Source organism: Thalassophryne amazonica, chromosome 8 (assembly GCF_902500255.1).
Source record: "Thalassophryne amazonica chromosome 8, fThaAma1.1, whole genome shotgun sequence".
Classification (NCBI taxonomy): Eukaryota; Metazoa; Chordata; class Actinopteri; order Batrachoidiformes; family Batrachoididae; genus Thalassophryne; species Thalassophryne amazonica.
Genome location: NC_047110.1, coordinates 8,999,528 through 9,018,798, shown reverse-complemented (window position 1 = coordinate 9,018,798; position 19,271 = coordinate 8,999,528). Strand labels below are relative to the sequence as shown.

Sequence of the window (19,271 nt, the reverse complement as noted above, 5' to 3'; positions counted from 1 at the left end):
TGTTGTGAATATCACAACCACACACAGCAGATTACAGAATGAATACAAGTCAATTAATGAAGGTGTCGTGTGGGCAGGCTCGACGATAGGAGACGCCCGTCTGGAGACGAACCGGAACCACACGATTTCCACCGCCACCGAACCCGAAGGATACTGGAGCCGCCAAGTCCCGAAGTCCCCAGGTGGCCACCGTCTCAGCGTGTCGGATCTGGTACTGCTGGCGGAGAACAAAGACAGTCAAGTGTGGGTGTGTGTACACCCCGTAACAATAATGGTGGGAATTCCACCTCCACCTTTAACACACACTCGTGCAGCGTCTGTTTAACCACTTATCTGACGAGACGAAGGACAAAACAGTCGCGACCCACGCCGGCCCTCTGGTAGACAGCTGCAACACAATAGCTCTTGAAATCACAGAATACTGGCAGAGAATATTACCTCTCACAGAAGTCGATATCTCGGCGATGTGGTGGAGGTGTCATCCTGCTTTTATCCCGGGTGAGATGCAGATGATTGGTGACAGCTGTCATAGTTGATGAGTGACAGCTGTCACCTCGGCTGTTCCTGAAGGCGGCAGCGCCCTCTCGTGCCTGAAGCCCGCACTTCAGGCAGGGTGCCCTCTGGTGGTGGGCCAGCAGTACCTCCTCTTCTGGCGGCCCACACAACATGCGGCCCTTGGACCCAAAAAGAACAATTTTACTCTCATCAGTCCACAAAATATTCCTCCATTTCTCTTTAGGCCAGTTGATGTGTTCTTTGGCAAATTGTAACCTCTTCTGCACGTCTTTTATTTAGCAGAGGGACTTTGCGGGGGATTCTTGCAAATAAATTAGCTTCACACAGGTGTCTTCTAACTGTCACAGCACTTACAGGTAACTCCAGACTGTCTTTGATCATCCTGGAGCTGATCAATGGGTGAGCCTTTGCCATTCTAGTTATTCTTCTATCCATTTTGATGGTTGTTTTCTGTTTTCTTCCACGTGTCTCTGTTTTTTTTTTAATCCATTTTAAAGCATTGGAGATCATTGTAGATGAACAGCCTATAATTTTTTGCACCTGCGTATAAGTTTTCCCCTCTCCAATCAACTTTTTAATCAAACTACGCTGTTCTTCTGAACAATGTCTTGAATGTCCCATTTTCCTCAGACTTTCAAAGAGAAAAGCATGTTCAACAGGTGCTGGCTTCATCCTTAAATAGGGGACACCTGATTCACACCTGTTTGTTCCACAAAATTGACAAACTCACTGACTGATTGCCACACTACTATTATTGTGAACACCCCCTTTTCTACTTTTTTTTTACTAATAGCCCAATTTCATAGCCTTAAGAGTGTGCATATCATGAATGCTTGGTCTTGTTGGATTTGTGAGAATCTACTGAATCTACTGGTACCTTGTTTCCCATGTAACAATAAGAAATTTACTCAAAACCTGGATTAATCGTTTTAGTCACATAGCACTACTATTATTCTGAACAGTACTGTATAAACTAGAAGAGAAATCAGAGTGCACAGTCTGGCTGCAGCCAAACTGTGCACTCTGATTTTTCTGTACACAGCCAAACTGCATGCAGGTTCTCCTCTCTCCCCCCTGCTGCGCACACCTGACGCAGCAACTTGAAGCAGCCCTAATTTTAATTTCATTTAATTTTAATTTAATTAGCTTATAATGCGCCAAATCACAGCAAAAGCCATCTCAAGGCACCTTACATAAAACAAGTCAACATAAAATTGAATAAATAATTAAAAATGAATTAAAAAAAATTCAAATACATAAATAAAAACAGAAGTAAAAGAATAAAACAAATAAAAATAAAAACTGTCCATAAGAAAGAGAATAAAAATAGATTTTGAGTCTTGACTTAAAAATGTCCACAGACTCAGACTGCCTCACGGTCGCAGGAAGACTGTTCCACAGGGTGGGTGCACGATACGACTCTCAGCAGGCTCTTTGGCCTGCTGACTTCTTCTTCACCCTGGGAACACAGAGAAGTCCCGCATCCTGCGACCGCAAAGCCCGGGCCGGCACGTAGAGTTCCACCAGATCAGCCAGATAAGATGGTGCCAGTCCATGAACAACCTTATAAGTCAATAACAAAACCTTAAAATCTGCTCTCACAGACAGGGAGCCAGTGCAAAGATGCCAAAATGGGTGTGATATGTTCAGACCTTCTGCTACGTGTCAGAAGTCTGGCGGCAGCGTTCTGAACCAGCTGAAGACCCCTAATGCTGGACTGTGGTAACCCTGAAAATAGAACATTACAATAATCTAGTCTAGAAGAAACAAAAGCATGAATCAGGGTCTCAGCATCAGCCATGGACAGGATGGGGCGGATCCTCGCTGTATTTCTCAGATGGAAAAAGGCAGTCCTAGTAACATCCCTGATGTGGAGGTCAAAAGACAACGTGGGATCAAAAATTACCCCAAGGTTCCTCATTTTGTCCGTATGATGTATGACACAGGAACACAGGCTGAGCGCCAGCTGGTCAGACTGATGCCGATGTCTCGCTGGACCAAGAACCATCATTTCAGTCTTAAAGTTTAAAAGTAGGAAGTTACTAGACATCCAGCTTCTCACTGATAGAAGACAGTCCTCCAGGGATTTTATGGGAGTGAGATTTCCTGCAGTTATCGGCATGTACAACTGAGTATCATCAGCATAACAATGAAAGGCAATCCCAAAACTCTGCAGTATATGCCCAAGGGGTGCCACATACAGGGAGAAAAGCAAGGGGCCTAAAACAGATCCCTGTGGAACCCCAAATCTCATGTGAGCAAGGTCAGAGGTAGTGCCATTATACAAGACACATTGAGAACGACTGGACAGATATGATGTCAACCAGGCAAGGTGACGTCAAGCCCTGCTGTTAAAGGGGCTTTAGACATTCTTAGGCTTCTTAAGTGTCATCCTCCCTCCTCTTACCAGTTTGGCACCTTAGGAGCTCTCATAAGGCCTAAGGTGTTTTGTGGACAACTTTCATCTTACCAAGGGAAAATTCTAAGAAATGTCTAAGAATTCGAGGAATTCTAAGATTTTTATTAGAATAACATCACTAGGAGCTATTTTTAGCCTAAGGCTGCTTCGGGAATATGGGCCCAGAGTTCCAGGGACTAAAGTTCTCTGTCCCTGTAAAGGATTTCCGTCAGTTGGGCTTCCAAAGGGGCAAGGGTTGCGCTGACGCAAAATCAAGGCTGGACACAAGATATGAAATTTACTGCATTCAAAATGTTCAAAAATGGATTGTTAGAATAACATCTCTGTTTTGTTTTTGTTGTTTCTGTTGGCATTGAGTTTCTGTGTCTGTTCCTCTCATTCCTCTATGTCCTGTCTGCAGTGGGAGGGTGCGGTGTGTTTGAGTGTCTCACAGCATCATGGTGCTGACACATTGAGCAAAGAGCAGAGTTTTACAAGTATATTTTTCTTTTCTTTCCAAAGTCTGCTCTGAGTGTTTCTGCGTGTGTCTTTGCTGTGGTTAAACTAAAACACCTGCAGTCCTGCGACACCTTAACAGTTATTTTTTGTTTGTTTTTTACCTAAACTATGCCTAAAATCTGTTTCTGAGGTTGTCGTGATGTAAATGTACTGATAAAACCTTCTTACTGTTCAGACCAACGCATTCCACATAAAAACACAAATTCATGATTGTTCCTGCTCAGAGACTGCAAACCATGGGCGCATCCAGATGAATAGAGGATGTTGTGGGGGACGTGGCCACTTTTGAAGTCATTTTTCATACTACTACTACTACTTATAATAGTATAATAATAATAATTTTAACAACTAAAACATTTAAATCAGCATTTCTCTCGGCCTAGGTTTTATTATAGTTCTGCACTAAGTTTAATTAATGAGCCATATAAAAATAAGTTTAGTTCATGTAACTTTTCTGCACAATGAAAGTGGGATGTGAAGCAATACCTTTTTTTTTTTTTAAATATAATGTCTAAGATCAGCATTACTGGGTCTGTTTGGGCTTCTAGCTTTAAAAGCAGGTCAGTTAGGATGAGGGAAGCCAAAAATATGAAAATGATTATGGCTTTTGTGATATCAGTTTTGGTTAAAAGTTAACTGAAAAGTTTGATAAAGCTAAATCGATAAATCCCTGAAAAATTTAGCGGAAGTTACAGATAAAAGCTAAACCCATAACTTTCAGTATTGACTTCAGTACAGTGGCAGCTGACACAACAAGAAGTCAGCACTTCTGTCTCAGATCAGCCCTTTCTCAGCAAAAGTGACCTGGTGACCAGAGAGAAAGGAGGGAGGAAAAAAATTTATCTTAACACTATACAGACCTGCCAGCATATCACTGGAGTCCTGCACAGGGCAGACAGTTTTGACTTATGGTTCTAATTTTATCAGCTTGGGACTCCAGCGAGGAAGGTTGCATCTCCTCCTCTCTCCTCTCCCTCTGTGCTTTTCTATCTCTGCTCCAACCTTCAAAAGTCCCAACTTCACCAGACTGAATTCTTCGAACTACATTTGGATTAACCATGGAATTAATCAGCTGGTCTCTGAACGCTATTGACACCATCTTTTCAACAAGGAAATCAGGACTGGGGGACCCTGCGTGCCCAGATGGAACCTAACCTGTGAGCTATGTTATCAATGCCTGGGAGAAGTGGCGTCTTGCGTGCTTAGTATCACTCTCTGTGGAGGACGTCGAAGATTTATTTCTATTTGGTTTTATAGTGGGAGGGCTGGCGCTTATTGGTTTATGTGCTGCCCTGACCTGAATTGGCAAGACGGCTGCTAGCAGAACCATGACCCCTCACCTATCCGTCATGATTAATGAGTTGGGCAAGGCGATGCAGTCTCAGACTGCATTAACCCTTGAACTTAGACGTAAGTTGGATAACATCTCAGAGCAAATGTACGCCTTGCAAAGGAAGGTGTCGGAGACCAGGGAATACTCATAAATTGGATTTGGTCTGTCAGAGGAGCTGCAAATATTTTTCTCTGCTCAACCCTAAACATGTCAGGTTTATCAGCCTCCGAAGGCCAAAACGCACTGCTGTTTTTCTCCAGAAGAATTTCTACAGCCTTGATGAACCATTTGGCTGCCCTCTTATCTTCTGTCCCGCCCTACAGTCTGATGTTGTCAAGGCAACTCCAGACTTTATGCACACACTGACAGAAACTGATACAAACTCATCTGACTGATACGAACTCATCTCATTTGCTCACATGATGCACGTCCCCCCCACACCGCCCCTGCCTCTGCCCTGCAATTCTCTCCCCCACCACCCCTTCCACCTCTCCCAGAAGCTCGTGGCTGCGCAGGAGACTGCGGATGACAGACTGTCTTAAAGTTTAGCGTACATAAACAATCAAATGTATATCTGCAGTGTTTTAATTCTGATGTGTGCCATTATTACGTTCAACTAGTAATAACTCTGGATTACTTGCTGTATTTTTTTGTCTGAATTGCCCTTTTAGGGATCAATAAAGTTGTTCAAATCTTGAATCTTAATTAAACTAATTCCGGACAAGTTATTGAAATTAATGTCACATCTGTCATTTTACAAAATGAAAATATCAGCTATATGTTTTAGTAATGTTTTAGTGTTTAGACACACATGCCGCGATGCATTATGGGAACATTAGTTTCCTGACTTCAGTGGTTGGTTGATCAGTATAACTATATACTGAAACGTGTGGTGGGTTTTACACATAAATCTGTATTTGTAAATATGTCATTATTTTTCATTTGTAAAAAAAAGGAAATTTGAAAAATGACGACCGTAGTCATTTTTCAACCGCAGCAGGAGCTTGGTTCGCATTGCCGGTAGTAAGTCAAACCTGTTTCCAGTGCACATTGGCCTCCGCCAGGGCTGCCCTTTGTCACCGGTTCTGTTCATTATTTTTATGGACAGAATTTCTAGGCACAGCCAGGGTGTAGAGGGGGTCTGGTTTGGGAACCACAGAATCTCGTCTCTGCTGTTTGCGGACGATGTGGTTCTGTTGGATTCGTCAAATCAGGACCTTCAGCGTGCACTGGGGCGGTTTGCAGCCGAGTGTGAAGCGTCCGGGATGAAAATCAGCACCTCCAAATCCGAGGCCATGGTTCTCGACCGGAAAAAGGTGCTTTGCCCTCTTCAGGTCGGTGGAGTGTCCTTGCCTCAAGTGGAGGAGTTTAAGTATCTCGGGGCCTTGTTCACGAGTGAGGGACGGATGGAGCGTGAGATAGATAGACAGATCGGTGCAGCATCTGCAGTGATGCGGTCGCTGTATCAGACCGTTGTGGTGAAGAGAGCTGAGTAGGGGGGCAAAGCTCTCGATTTACCGATCGATCTACGTTCCGGTCCTCACCTATGGTCATGAGATTTGGCTCATGACCGAAAGAACGAGATCGCGAGTACAAGCGGACGAGATGAGTTTCCTCCGCAGGGTGGCTGGGCGCTCCCTTAGAGATAGGGTGAGGAGCTCGGTCACTCGGGAGGAGCTCGGAGTCGAGCCACTGCTCCTCCACGTCGAAAGGAGTCAGTTGAGGTGGCTCGGGCATCTTTTCCGGATACCCCCTGGATGCCTCGCTGGAGAGGTGTTCCGGGCACGTCCCACTGAGAGGAGGCCCCGGGGAAGACCCAGGACATGCTGGAGGGACTACATCTCTCGGCTGGCTTGGGAATGCCTTGGGGTTCCCCCGGAGGAGCTGGGGGAGGTGTGTGTGGATTGGGAGGTCTGGGTGGCTTTGCTTGAGCTGCTGCCCCCGCGGCCCGACTCCGGATAAAGCGGAAGAAAATGGATGGATGGAAAATTCTGTTTGCTAAGTGATTCATAACTTTTACCGAATGTGTGGCAAATGCTGTTCACACTGCCATGAACACTGCCAGTCAGCTCCTCCATCTCCTGTTTAGGGGGTGATGTCATCCTTAGAGTCCCTTTATTCAGAGAGTAGCGACACGACGAACTGAAAAAAAAAAGTCACGTGACTTATGGTGCCATCTTGGGGCCAAAATAGCATTCGCTGTTAATCTGCATGTAAATCCAGCTATTTTATTTATTTATTCGCTGAAAATCCCAGGTTGTTGTGCATTTGGAGGCACAAATAGACACAACAAGGGTTTCAAGATGTACAGATTCCCATCAGACCTGAACAGAAGAAAAATTTGGGAAATAAAGTCAGCTGTGTGGGATGGAAGCCACTTCATCTTCAAAATTTTGAGAGGTAAATTTATTGTTCAGTCCCATGTACAGTAACACTCACCGAAACCGTCATTGTGTAAACCAGATATTTGCAGTCACCAGACAAAGTCCCAATGTTTTTGTATGGTTTTTCATGTAAAATACAACATATATAATGGATTTTGGAAACAGATTTTCACTCCCATCGGCTAAAATGTCCTGTCCGTTCGCAGTGTATTTCCATTAAAAAGCCCTAGCAGTCTGGATGTGCACAATAACAGAGGTACAAAATTAAAGTTCAGCGCTCTGGCACTCGCCTCATCTTTTCCTCTCATATTTCAATAGTTTTGGCAGGGCGCACGCTGGTTACAATGGATCAGAAAAGTATGCAAATTTACAACAGGGAATCATAAAAAGGAAATTGTACAGTTTACCATTTAATTGGAGGTGATGACTATAGAAAGAAATGCTTGTTGAGGGACATATTAATCCAGAATAAAGCATAATATAGTGACGGAGACTTGAAAACTGTCAGCGTCATGACACTAGTTACAGAGTTGCAGAAGCATAAATCAGGCTTTCAGGTAATTAAATAAATCATTATCAATTGTAAATTTATGTAAATTTGATATTTTAACTATTTTTATATTTATTTTGATAGTACCTGTATCTGAATGTGTTGCTGTATGTGATAAAAATGATAAAATGATTAAAAAAAAAAAAGTTGAAAACATCAACGGTTCATTCAGTAGTTCAGCACAATTAGCCCCAAAATGGTGGAATGTTCTCAGTTGTCACTACTCTCTGAATAAAGGGACTCTAGTCACTCACTTGCTGTGTGTTTGAGCATAGATTTGTAAAAGCCACTAGAGTGGACACCAGCCTCCACAAAGTTAATTTACATTTTACAAACTAGGAACCTAAAAGCCAAAATGTTTTTTAATGACTGCGTATTTAAGAAGACAACGGCACTAAATTACGTCACAGGTCACACGGCTAAATCAAAAAAACTTAATAATAAAGGTGCTGTAGAGTAAATCCATCTGATCAGCTCTCTGAGGCTCAGATTAAAGATCGCTATGTTCGTTTCCATCTACACTCTGTCTCACGGTGTTAAAGTGTCCGATCAACTCTCTGAGGCTTAGATTAAAGATACTGTAGACTTTTGAACAAAGCAGCAGATCCATCCATCCAATATCATTTTAACATTATTTATGACATAATCTATAGCAAATGACATGAAATATAAAACCCAAATTCAATGAAGTTGGGACATTGTGTAAAATGTAAATAAAAACAAAATACAATGATTTGCAAATCCTCTTCAACCTATATTCAATTGAATACGCCACAAAGACAAGATATTTAATGTTCAAACTGATAAACTTTATTGTTTTTGTGCAAATATTTGCTCATTTTGAAATGGATGCCTGCAACATGTTTCAAAAAAGCTGGGACAGTGGTATGTGTACTACTGTGTTACATCACCTTTCCTTCTAACAACACTCAATAAGCGATCCTTTACATAATGATGTTGGTTTTTAATGCAGTGCCGCCTGAGTGATCGAAGGTCACGGGCGTTCAATATGGGTTTTCGGCCTTGCTGCTTACATGTAGAAAGTTCTCCAGATTCTCTGAATTATTTGATTATATTATGGACTGTAGATGATGGAATCCCTAAATTCCTTGCAGTTGAATGTTAAGAAACATTGTTCTTTAACTGTTGGACTTTTTTTTTTTTTTTTTTTTTTTTTAACTTATTTTCATGCAGTTGTTCACAAAGTGGTGATCCTCACCCCGTCTTTGCTTGTGAATGGCTGAGACTTCAGTGGAATTGGGGTTGTATATAAAAAATGAAATATGAATTGTCATATTTAAATTAAATTGTCTCAAGTTGTTGCTCTTACAATAGATGAAAATTTTACAAATCTTTTTTATTCTGCTTTGCTTTGTCAAATTTCCAGCCAATTCTGAATGTGCAAATAGAATAAATACAACAAATGTTTAATTTTAAAGATCTGCACCCTTACAGATCTGTGGATTTACAAGAAAACACTACAAATCTTCAATAAATCAACAAGTGTATTTTATCAGGTCATTATAACATTCGGTATTTGACGTGTGAAACACAATATTGACTGAAATTATCAACAGAAATCTGTTTTTTAATGAAAATTCTAAAATGTCTCAAATTAAAGAAGACTAAAATACATTCAGTTCTCTTTTGACTAAAACTAGACTAAAATGAACACTTTTAGTAGACTAAAATATGACTAAATGAAAATGGTATGTGACAAAGTTGTTTTTTTATTTTGACAAAGTTTTTTTAATTCGGCACACAAAATATTCAAATAGAAAAAAATGAACAATTCCACAAACAAACACAGACAAAACTAGTGAGTCCAAAAGGGTGTGGGCTGAAGCAAAGCTTATTAGCGCCCACCCCTGCTAGTACAAGTCCAACAATTCTAATCAGTCATATTTACATAAATATAAATTCACTACTACATGTCGACACACAGACATACACATCAATATATTATTCACTTATAATTATATTTATATAGTACCAGATCATAAGAAAGTCGAATCAAGGCACTTTACGCCAGTAAGGACTAACCTTACCAACCCCCAGAGCAAGCACTAGGCAACTGTGGTGAGGAAAAACTCCCTATAAGGAAGAAACCTCAAGCAGACCAGGCTCTTGGGGGTGACCCTCTGCTTGGGCTGTGCCACATATACCTATATACATACGTATATACTTTACAAACATAAATATATATATACATATACACAGTGTTGTGTGGGCCGCTGAAGAGGAGGTACTGCTGGCCCACCACCACCAGAGGGCGCCCTGCCTGGAGTGCGGGCTCCAGGCACCAGAGGGCGCTGCCGCCGACGAAGGCTGTCAGGCTGACAGCTGTCACCCATTACTAGACACAGCTGACTGCACTCAGGACGGAGTATATCAGCAGGACAGCGTCTCCACCTCAGTGCCGAGATATCGCCTTGAGATTAAGGTAACCTACTCTGCTAGTATATATTTTGAGGACTCTGATAAACCTTGCTAAACTATTTCAGGACAGCTGATTACAGAAAGCACCTTGCTTGGATAAGTACTCACCTTCCTGCTTCATTATTTCAAGAGGTGGAGGCGGCTTCTCCCCTCTCCGTCTACTGGGTGCTGTCGCACCCATACCTGTGTGTTTGTGCTCTTTCCCGCCAGCAGTACCGGATCCGACGAGCGAAGGCAGTGGCCACCTGGGAATTCGGGACTTGGCGGTTCCAGTACTCCTGGTTTTCGGTGGCAGAGGAAATCTGGGTGGTTCCGGTTCGACGGGGACGGACGTCTCCTACCTTCGAGCCTGCCCACACAACACCAGCAGATTTCGACTTACAAAGTATTAATTGTTGTATTGGTTGTGCCCTGTTCACAACAGTAAAACTTGTTATTCACCTTTCTCTATTGTCCGTTCATTGCGCCCCCTGTTGTGGGTCCGTGTACCTACACTTTCACAACACACAGTCACTTATATACATATACACCTACCCATATCTATATATCTACATACGCATATACATACCCACACATTCAAATATACAATAAGTCCCACTTATAAATTGAACATTCCATATAAATCAAATTATATTTGCTTCTTTATGATACTTAGACATAATGTTCTTTTTGAGTAGTTTCTTAAATCTCACTAAGGTACTACTCATTCTAACCTCTGTTGAACATTTGTTCCATTTCCTCACCCCAACCACAGACACACAAAAACCCTTTACATTTGTTCTTACTGGTGGTTTCATAAAAATTGCACAACCTCTTAAACTATATCTGGATTCCCTCAATCGGAACAGACTCTGGACATGTCTCGGTAAGGCTTGGTTTTTCGCTCGAAATAAAGTTTGAATTGTAATGTAATCGACCAAATCAATGAATTTTAATAAATTTAAAGACACAAATAGAGAATGAGTTGGTTCACGATATTGTTTATTGCAGATGATTCGTATGGCTCGTTTTTGCAAAAGGAATATTGGATTGGTATTTGATTTGTAAGTGTTTCCCCATGACTCAACACAATATGTCATATATGGTACCATCAGAGAATGATATAAAGTAAGTAACCCTTCTTGCGGCAGTAGGTCTTTGGCTTTATACAAAATGGCTATAGTTTTTGACAATTTTGATTTCATATAATTTATATGTGGTTTCCAGCTAAGTTTATTATAAATTATAACACCTAAAAATTTATTCTCTGTTACTAACTCAATTTCCTTATTGTTTATAGTTAAATTTTTACATTTGGGTGCCTGTTTATTTCCAAATATAATACATTTAGTTTTCCCAAGGTTGAGTGACAACTTATTAGCGTCAAACCAAACCTTAAATTTTTCCAGTTCTTTCTCCACTATGTCCAGAAGCTGTTCAAGATTTTCACCGCTACAGAACACAGTTGTATCATCCGCAAAAAGGACACATCTCAGTGAATTTGACACCCAACCTATATCATTTATATAGATTATAAACAACAAAGGACCCAGCACTGAGCCCTGCGGCACCCCACATGTGACATCCCTGAGTTCAGAATTTGTGTTATTGAATTGAACATACTGAAATCTGCCTTGTAAATAACTAGCTATCCATTCATATGCCAGACCTCTGATTCCATATTTCTGCAGTTTACTTAATAGTATTCCATGGTTAATTGTGTCAAACGCTTTCTGTAAATCAAAAAAAAACACCTATTGTGTATTGTTTATTATCAATTGCAGTTGCTATACTTTCCACAAAGTCCATCAAAGCATGTGATGTAGTTCGAGACCTTCTGAATCCATATTGTTCTTCACAAATGATGTTATGCTTCAGTAAATAATCATTTAATCTTTTAGCAAATATTTTTTCCAAAATTTTGGAAAATTGTGGCAGGAGTGATATAGGTCTATAATTAGAAAATGTGTGTTTGTCACCAGTTTTAAACAGAGGAATTACTTTGGCTATTTTCATTTGAGAAGGAAATTTACCAGTACTTAGTGACATATTGCAAATATAATTGAACGGTTTTACTATACAATCAATAACTTTTTTTAATAAAGCCATATCCAAATTATTAAAATCAGTCGATTTCTTACTTTTTGAACCATGAACCAGATCAAGTATTTCCCTTTCATGAGTACCACCAATGAACATTGAAACAGATTTGTTAAACGTTGAATTATTTACCCAGAAGTTATTAGTTGATGAGTCAATCTTACTGGCAAGATTTTTACCCACATTAACGAAGTATTCATTAAAGTGTTCAGCAATAGACTCGTCGTTATCAATCGTGATGTAGTTGTTACTCTGAAAAAATGAAGGATAATCTCTAGTTACTCTATTCTTTTTTACTATTTCATTTAATATGTTCCATGTGTTTTTGATGTTATTTCTATTTTTGACAAGTAACTCATTATAATATGTTTTTTTACTGAGTCTCATGATATTGATTAACTTATTCTTATATGTTTTATACTTACTTTCAGCTTCCTTAGTTCGTAGTTTTATGAATTGTTTATATAGTACGTTTTTCTTTTTACATGCCCTCTGAAGTCCCTTAGTTATCCATGGTTTGTTGCTATATTGATTTCTATATATTTTGTCAACAAATGGACAGTGTTTATTATACAAACTGGAAAAAATGGAAATGAAAGCATCATGTGACCTGTCAACATCATCAACAAAAACATCTGACCAATTCTGACTTGATAAATCCTCCCTTAAATTATCAATTGTTTCAGGTGTTACTTTTCTACTCATGAATTTGATATTGCTTCGATACTTACAACAACCCTCCAATGCAAAGACTGAGAAAACTGGCAAGTGATCACTGATATCACTGACCAGTAGTCCCCCACTAAGATTACCGGATATAACGTTAGTTAAAATATTGTCAATGAGAGTTGTTGAGTCCATAGTTATTCTGCTAGGATGAATGATGGTTGGAAACAGTCCTAAACAGTACAAGGTGTTTATAAATGAGGTAATTTGTGGATGATTGTGAGGGTTTAAAAAATCTATATTGAAATCTCCACAGACAAATAAATGCTTATTTCTGTTGATTTTGTTGTACATTCCTAAGATAATGTCTTCAAAGGTGTCAATATTTGTCCCAGCAGCTCTGTAAATGCAACTAACAACTATGTTTTTGGAGTTTATAGATGTCATTTCTATGGTAACACATTCCATGATGTTGTCCACTGTAAATGACATGTTGTTAATGAGTTTACAGTTATAATCTGACCTTACAAACAATGCAACGCCTCCGCCCCTTCTCGTCTGCCTATTAACCAGCAACAATTCATAACCATCAAGATATACCAGATCTTTATTATCCTCATTTAACCATGTTTCTGAAATTGCAATAACTGAAAAACGTTTTTTGGATGTTTTCAAACAATCATTAATAGTGGACAGATTACGAGAAAGACTTCTGCTGTTGAAATGTATAATTGAAAATTTTTCATCATTGATTTTATAATTTTTGAATTGTTCTTCTGTAAAATATTTGCACTGTCTCACAATATTCTCACTGAAAAAGGTATCAGGATCATTTTCAGATTCGAAGGGGTGGTTAGCAGAGTTATTATAATTAAATGTATCTAGACAGAGCTCCTGGGCAGAAATAAACGGATCATTATCCTTAGTCATTATGTCTCTCTTGTCTCCGGGTGTAGATGATGTGGATGAGTGGGTTGCTCCAGTCTGCATCATGGTGCTGTGATGTGTTTGAGTCCTCATACCTATTGTTCATATTTGTCCAGCTCCTCGATGTTCCTTATTGCCATGACTTTTGCTTGTTCTGGTGATCCGTTCAGTTTGATGAATATTTTACAGTTTGAAGTCCATGTGTGCTGGATTTTTCCCTGTTTCTTTAAGAAGCGTGCTTTCCTGGCGATGTCGGCATTCCGTTTGGTGAGATGTTCATTGATGAATACGTTTGTCCCTTTCAGTTTTCTTCCTTGTTTTAACAGTGCTGTTTTGTGTTTTCTGTTGATGAATCTCATGATGACGGTTCGTTTATCACCGTCATTTCTCCGGGGCAGAGGGTGGCACGCTTCAATGTTATTTAAATCCATTTCTATACCTTTAGATAGGAGGAAATCAGCAACCTGTATGTGAATGACAATAACCAATAAGGACATTTGACACATGACTAAAACTAAATTAAAAAACAGATGACAAAACTAACTAATGTTAAGACACCATCAGTTGTTATAAAAAGCACAACTTGCTGAGACCAACTGTTTTAGTAAGTGTTCAGATCAAACACGAACAATCCATTTAAATTTTTTTCTTTTTTTTTTTTGAAGTAGAAATAACACTATATTCTAATTCATGTGACTGACTGTATTATAGGCCTGTCATCAATACAGGTACATTGTTGTATGGCTGGGGGGCCTGGCTGCCTTTTTGTTTCTGTCTTTTGTTTTTCCTTCCAGGTGGCTTGCATTTGGGACTGAGTGGCTGTGTTGCTGAGGTTATCAGGACCTCACCCTGATCACCTGCGGCTCGTCAGGACTCACAGCTGAGGTGCATCTATATGGATTGGAACATGGTGGCATTTAAGACTGGAGTATACAGTGTGTATTTGCCAGAGACTCGACCTTGTGACCAGACGGGTGAGATCGTCGTCTCGGGAGCCATCTCATCATCAGTGGATGCAGAGAACGTCCAGGGTTTGATGCACGGTCTGTGAAAGAGGAGGGGGTGAGGTCTCACGCTCGTCAGCACACTTCCTGAGGTACGTTAGATTTTGTGACTAACATTTATACAGTCAGTAAATGTGGTGTCCCTCACACCTTTATTATATTGAGCTGTATGTTAGTCATGTATCGGCTTCCACTGCAGTGGAGTTTTGTGAACTGGATGTTCCATGCCTGCAGGTTGGGAAGCTGATTAGTAATCAAGCCAGGAAGTGTTTGCTGTTTGTACACCTTTAAGTGTTCTCTCTGTGTGTAGAGTGTGGACTCACATAATGGTTCCTTCTTTCACAGACTCTGTTTGTTGCGGCCACCTGGGGGGTGTCGGCGGGGTCCTTGGGTCCGAACAGCTTCTGGCTCCGGACCGTTAGCGCTGCTGGGAGCGCACCACGCCAGACCGCACATCCTGTTATTTTTGTATCACTGTTATGTATTAAATTCAGTTAGCCTTTGTACCGTGCTCTGCTTATTTCATACTGGGTCCTTCAAACGCTGGTCGGTTCTCCGAGCTGCGTCCGACACATAACATACATGTACTTTTTATGACTAAAATGAGCAAGAAAGTAGGGCTGAGAAATATCACATTTAGCTTATGAATTGCACCTGATTGCATGTAATAGTTCAAAATTGCCAGGGGGAGATCCCAGATCCCCCTCTAGGCACTGCAGCCCTGTGTGCATTGTGAGGTCATGAACATTTTTTTCCCTCCAAGGGCCTCTCACCTACATTTTGAGTGAGAGATGGGAGCACTCTCTCTTTTTTTTGCAGTTAGTCTTTGTCTTAAACCAAAGATGGTCTACACTCCCACCAACAAAATAAATCTGTTTGAGTTGTATAAATTGTTCATTGTTTAAAAAAAAACTGAAATGATCTGATGCTATTTTATTTAAAAAATATGATGATTTGAAAAACAAATGATGGTGTGTGAAAGTACATGCCTTTTTTGTGTTCTGTTCTCATTCAGGAAAGTCCCCGTGTTCTCCCTCAGAACTTCTTGATCGCCGAGTTCCTTCAGTCACGTTTGACTCTTACGTTAAGAAGGCCAACTCCTGGTTGTCTGGGAAAAAGATTGCTGCTGGGTTCCTCCTTAAAAACAACCCCAAGACTGACATGAAGGGCTTCTTTGGAGATCTTGAGAGCAAACTAAGGAACTCTGTGGTTCCCAAGACAGAGTGAGCAAATGTATCTTACTCTGATTTAATAATCAGATGTTGTTATCATACCTGAAACTTTACTCCACACTTTCTTTGTGTTTTCCTCCCCAGGATGGGAAGAAACCCGGCTGAGACAAAGTCCCAGGCACCAGGTACATGGCACCAAAACTCTTGGTATCTGTTCATACTTTATTTTCAGCATGTGTCCAAAGGGCTGTTATTCACATACTTGACTGCATACATTTTGGAAACCTGAAGGGTTGAAAAGTTTACTCAGGTAGACATCAGATCAGCAATGACTTGTCTATGACCACCCGACAACAAGAAATTGTCTTTGCCAATTCCAGTAACAACACTGTGGAGCAGTGTGGTGACACGTTCTAAATGTGTGATTGCACACTGGCATTTTTTCTTCTTTTTCCTCAAAATTTCCTGTTGTTATTGTGGTGCGTCATTGCTTCATCTTTCTCTTCATTATATGGTTTTCATTCTACTCAAACACTCTACGAGGTCTATTAGAAAAGAGTCCGACCTTATTATTTTTTTCAAAAACCATATGGATTTGAATCACGTGTGATTGCGTCAGACAAGCTTGAACCCTCGTGCGCATGCGTGAGTTTTTCCACACCTATCGGTTGTGTCATTCGCCTGTGAGCAGGCTTTGAGTGAGGAGTGTCCAGCCCCCTCGGCGGATTTTCATTGTCAGGAAATGGTGGAATGATTTGGGCTTTTTTTCCATCAGAATTTTTTCAGAAACTGTTAGAGACTGGCAGCTGGAAACCATTTGAAAAATTTATCTGGCTTTCGGGGAAAATTTTACGGGCTTCACAGAGAATAAGGACTATTACTACAGCTTTAAGGACGGCTTTAAGGACACTCGGCGCGCCGCGCTCCGTGCCGCCATCGAGAGCCACAAACCACCGGATCATTTCTAAACGGATGGCTCTGTGGATCCGAGACCATCGTGTGCACTTTCTCTGGTTATCACAAGAGCTGGACATCAACCATTTTCCGGCAGATTTCACTTTTAACGAGATTTTGTCATGGAAAGCCGAGCAGAGGCTTCGCGCGTCACGACCGATTTGCTGATGGAGCGAGACAAAGGAACACCTCCGTTTTGGTCTCACAGGACGGCTTTGAGATGGCGTTCAGACAGCTGTCGGTGGTTTTTCCATCGAGTGATTATCCGAGAAATTGTGGATGTGCCTGGACATGCCAGAACATGTCCTGTGAGGCTTCATCACGGCGTTGCTTTGCGCCATGCGGCACCACCGCGACGCGCGGAATTCCTCCGCACGTCTGTCTCAATGTGCCGAAAAAGTGCTGATGTCCACGTCTTTTCACAATTCCTGTGCTAGTCAGATGACGTCCCGGATAAAACATAGCGTCCAGTTTAGAAATGAACGGCACATTCCACTGTTACAGGAGATTTTGTCATGGAAAGAGGAGCAGAGGCTTTGTGCGTCGTGGCAGTGCCGCATGGCGCACAGCAATGCCGTGATGAAGCCTCATGGGACATGTTCTGGCATGTCCAGGCACATCCACAATTTCTCGGATAATCACTCGATGGAAAAACCACCGACACCTGTCTGAACGCCATCTTAAAGCCGTCGTGTGAGACCAAAATGGAGGTGTTCCTTTGTCTCGCTCCATCAGCAAATCGGTCGTGACGCGCGAAGCCTCCGCTCGGCTTTCCATGACAAAATCTCTTGTTAAAAGTGAAATCTGCCGGAAAATGGTTGATGTCCAACTCTTGTGATAACCAGAGAAAGTGCACACGACAGTCCCGGATCCACAGAGCCATCCATTTAGAAATGATCCGGTGGTTTGTGGCTCTCGATGGCGGCACGGAGCACGGCGCACCGAGCGTCCTTAAAGCTGTCCTTAAAGCTGTAGTAACAGTCCTTATTCTCTGTGAAGCCCATAAAATTTTCACCGAAAGCCAGATAAATTTTTCGAATGGTTTCCAGGTGCCAGTCTCTAACAGTTTCTGAAAAAATTCTGACGGAAAAAAAGCCCAAATCATTCCGCCATTTCCTGACAATGAAAATCCGCTGAGGGGGTGGACCACTCCTCACTCAAAGCCTGCTCACAGGCGAATGACACAACCGACAGGCGTGGAAAAACTCACGCATGCGCACGAGGGTTCAAGCTTGTCTGACGCAATCACACGTGATTCAAATCCATATGGTTTTTGAAAAAAATAATAAGGTTGGATACTTTTCTAATAGACCTCGTATATGTACTGGACAAACCCTCTGTGTTGTCACCCATAGGTTTTCTGCAGAGCCATTCTGAAGCTCAGAGTGTTGCTCTCTGAGTGTCTGAGTTCGTTCTCCGCCTACGTTCCAGCCAACCCACAAATGGGTATAGAGGGGGAGCTTGAGTCAGACCATGCAAGACAGATTAGGACCAAACATGCCCCTTCCTCAGAGTTACCAACCAAAAAAATATAAAAAACAAAAATTTCCTAAATGATCTTACTTAAACTCAAACTGAAGGCAAATCACTAAAACTTGATATAAATTAATTAAAAATATAAAAGCCAAGATGATGGGTTACATACAGTAAAAAATGCTATGCTTTAGTAAAATACCTGTAAATAACAATCAGTTTTGTTGCTGGTTTTTGTCAGACAGCTCAGGGGATGGATACATGAATATTTCCAAGTCACTGAATATATCTTAAACTTTATTTATGTCAATTATGAAGAAATACAAAACTTGCTTTCACCAAAACATCAAATCTAGAGTGTACTTTCTGGCAAATTTTAGCTGAACTTTCAGGTCTTCTTTTTAAGAAAATCCTCCTCTAACACCACTTCACCAGGAAGCTAGATTTTATATTTTGAATCAATTTATATCAAATTTTGTAGATTTGCTTTCAGTTTGCGTTTATGGAAGATAATTTTAGAAAAAAAATGATGTGTCGATCCAGGAAATGTTCAACATTTGACATTTCCTGTTTCACTGTGGACTCAAAATTTGGAGCTTCCTGTATGGGACGCAGTGTACCATGAGTAAGCTTCGCACTGCTACGCGTCACTCATAATATGTGTATTTCACGGACATGAATGAGTGAAGCTCTTTAGCTCTCACCATGTCATTTAGGTCCTTCAGATTTTTTTTTCCAGTAAATGCTTATGGGGAGCATTAGCATGGCTAAAAGCCTTCCCCCTAACTACAGCCCTCTTAACTCCCTGCCACTTTAAGCATTTTTAAAAAAATGTAGATGTAAATTCATATTCACAA

The 19,271-nt window shown here is 40.9% G+C and overlaps 1 protein-coding gene across 3 annotated transcripts in view; it reads left to right on the top strand.

Moving 5' to 3' along the window:
• kiaa0513 (KIAA0513 ortholog) overlaps positions 1-19,271 on the top strand; it is a 261,844-nt gene that overhangs the window by 126,176 nt on the left and 116,397 nt on the right. For all 3 annotated transcript variants that reach the window (XM_034175730.1, XM_034175729.1, XM_034175731.1), the window contains 2 exons: positions 15,831-16,038; positions 16,132-16,172. In XM_034175730.1, the coding sequence (XP_034031621.1) occupies positions 15,831-16,038; positions 16,132-16,172 (249 nt within the window). The remainder of the gene's footprint in view (positions 1-15,830; positions 16,039-16,131; positions 16,173-19,271) is intronic.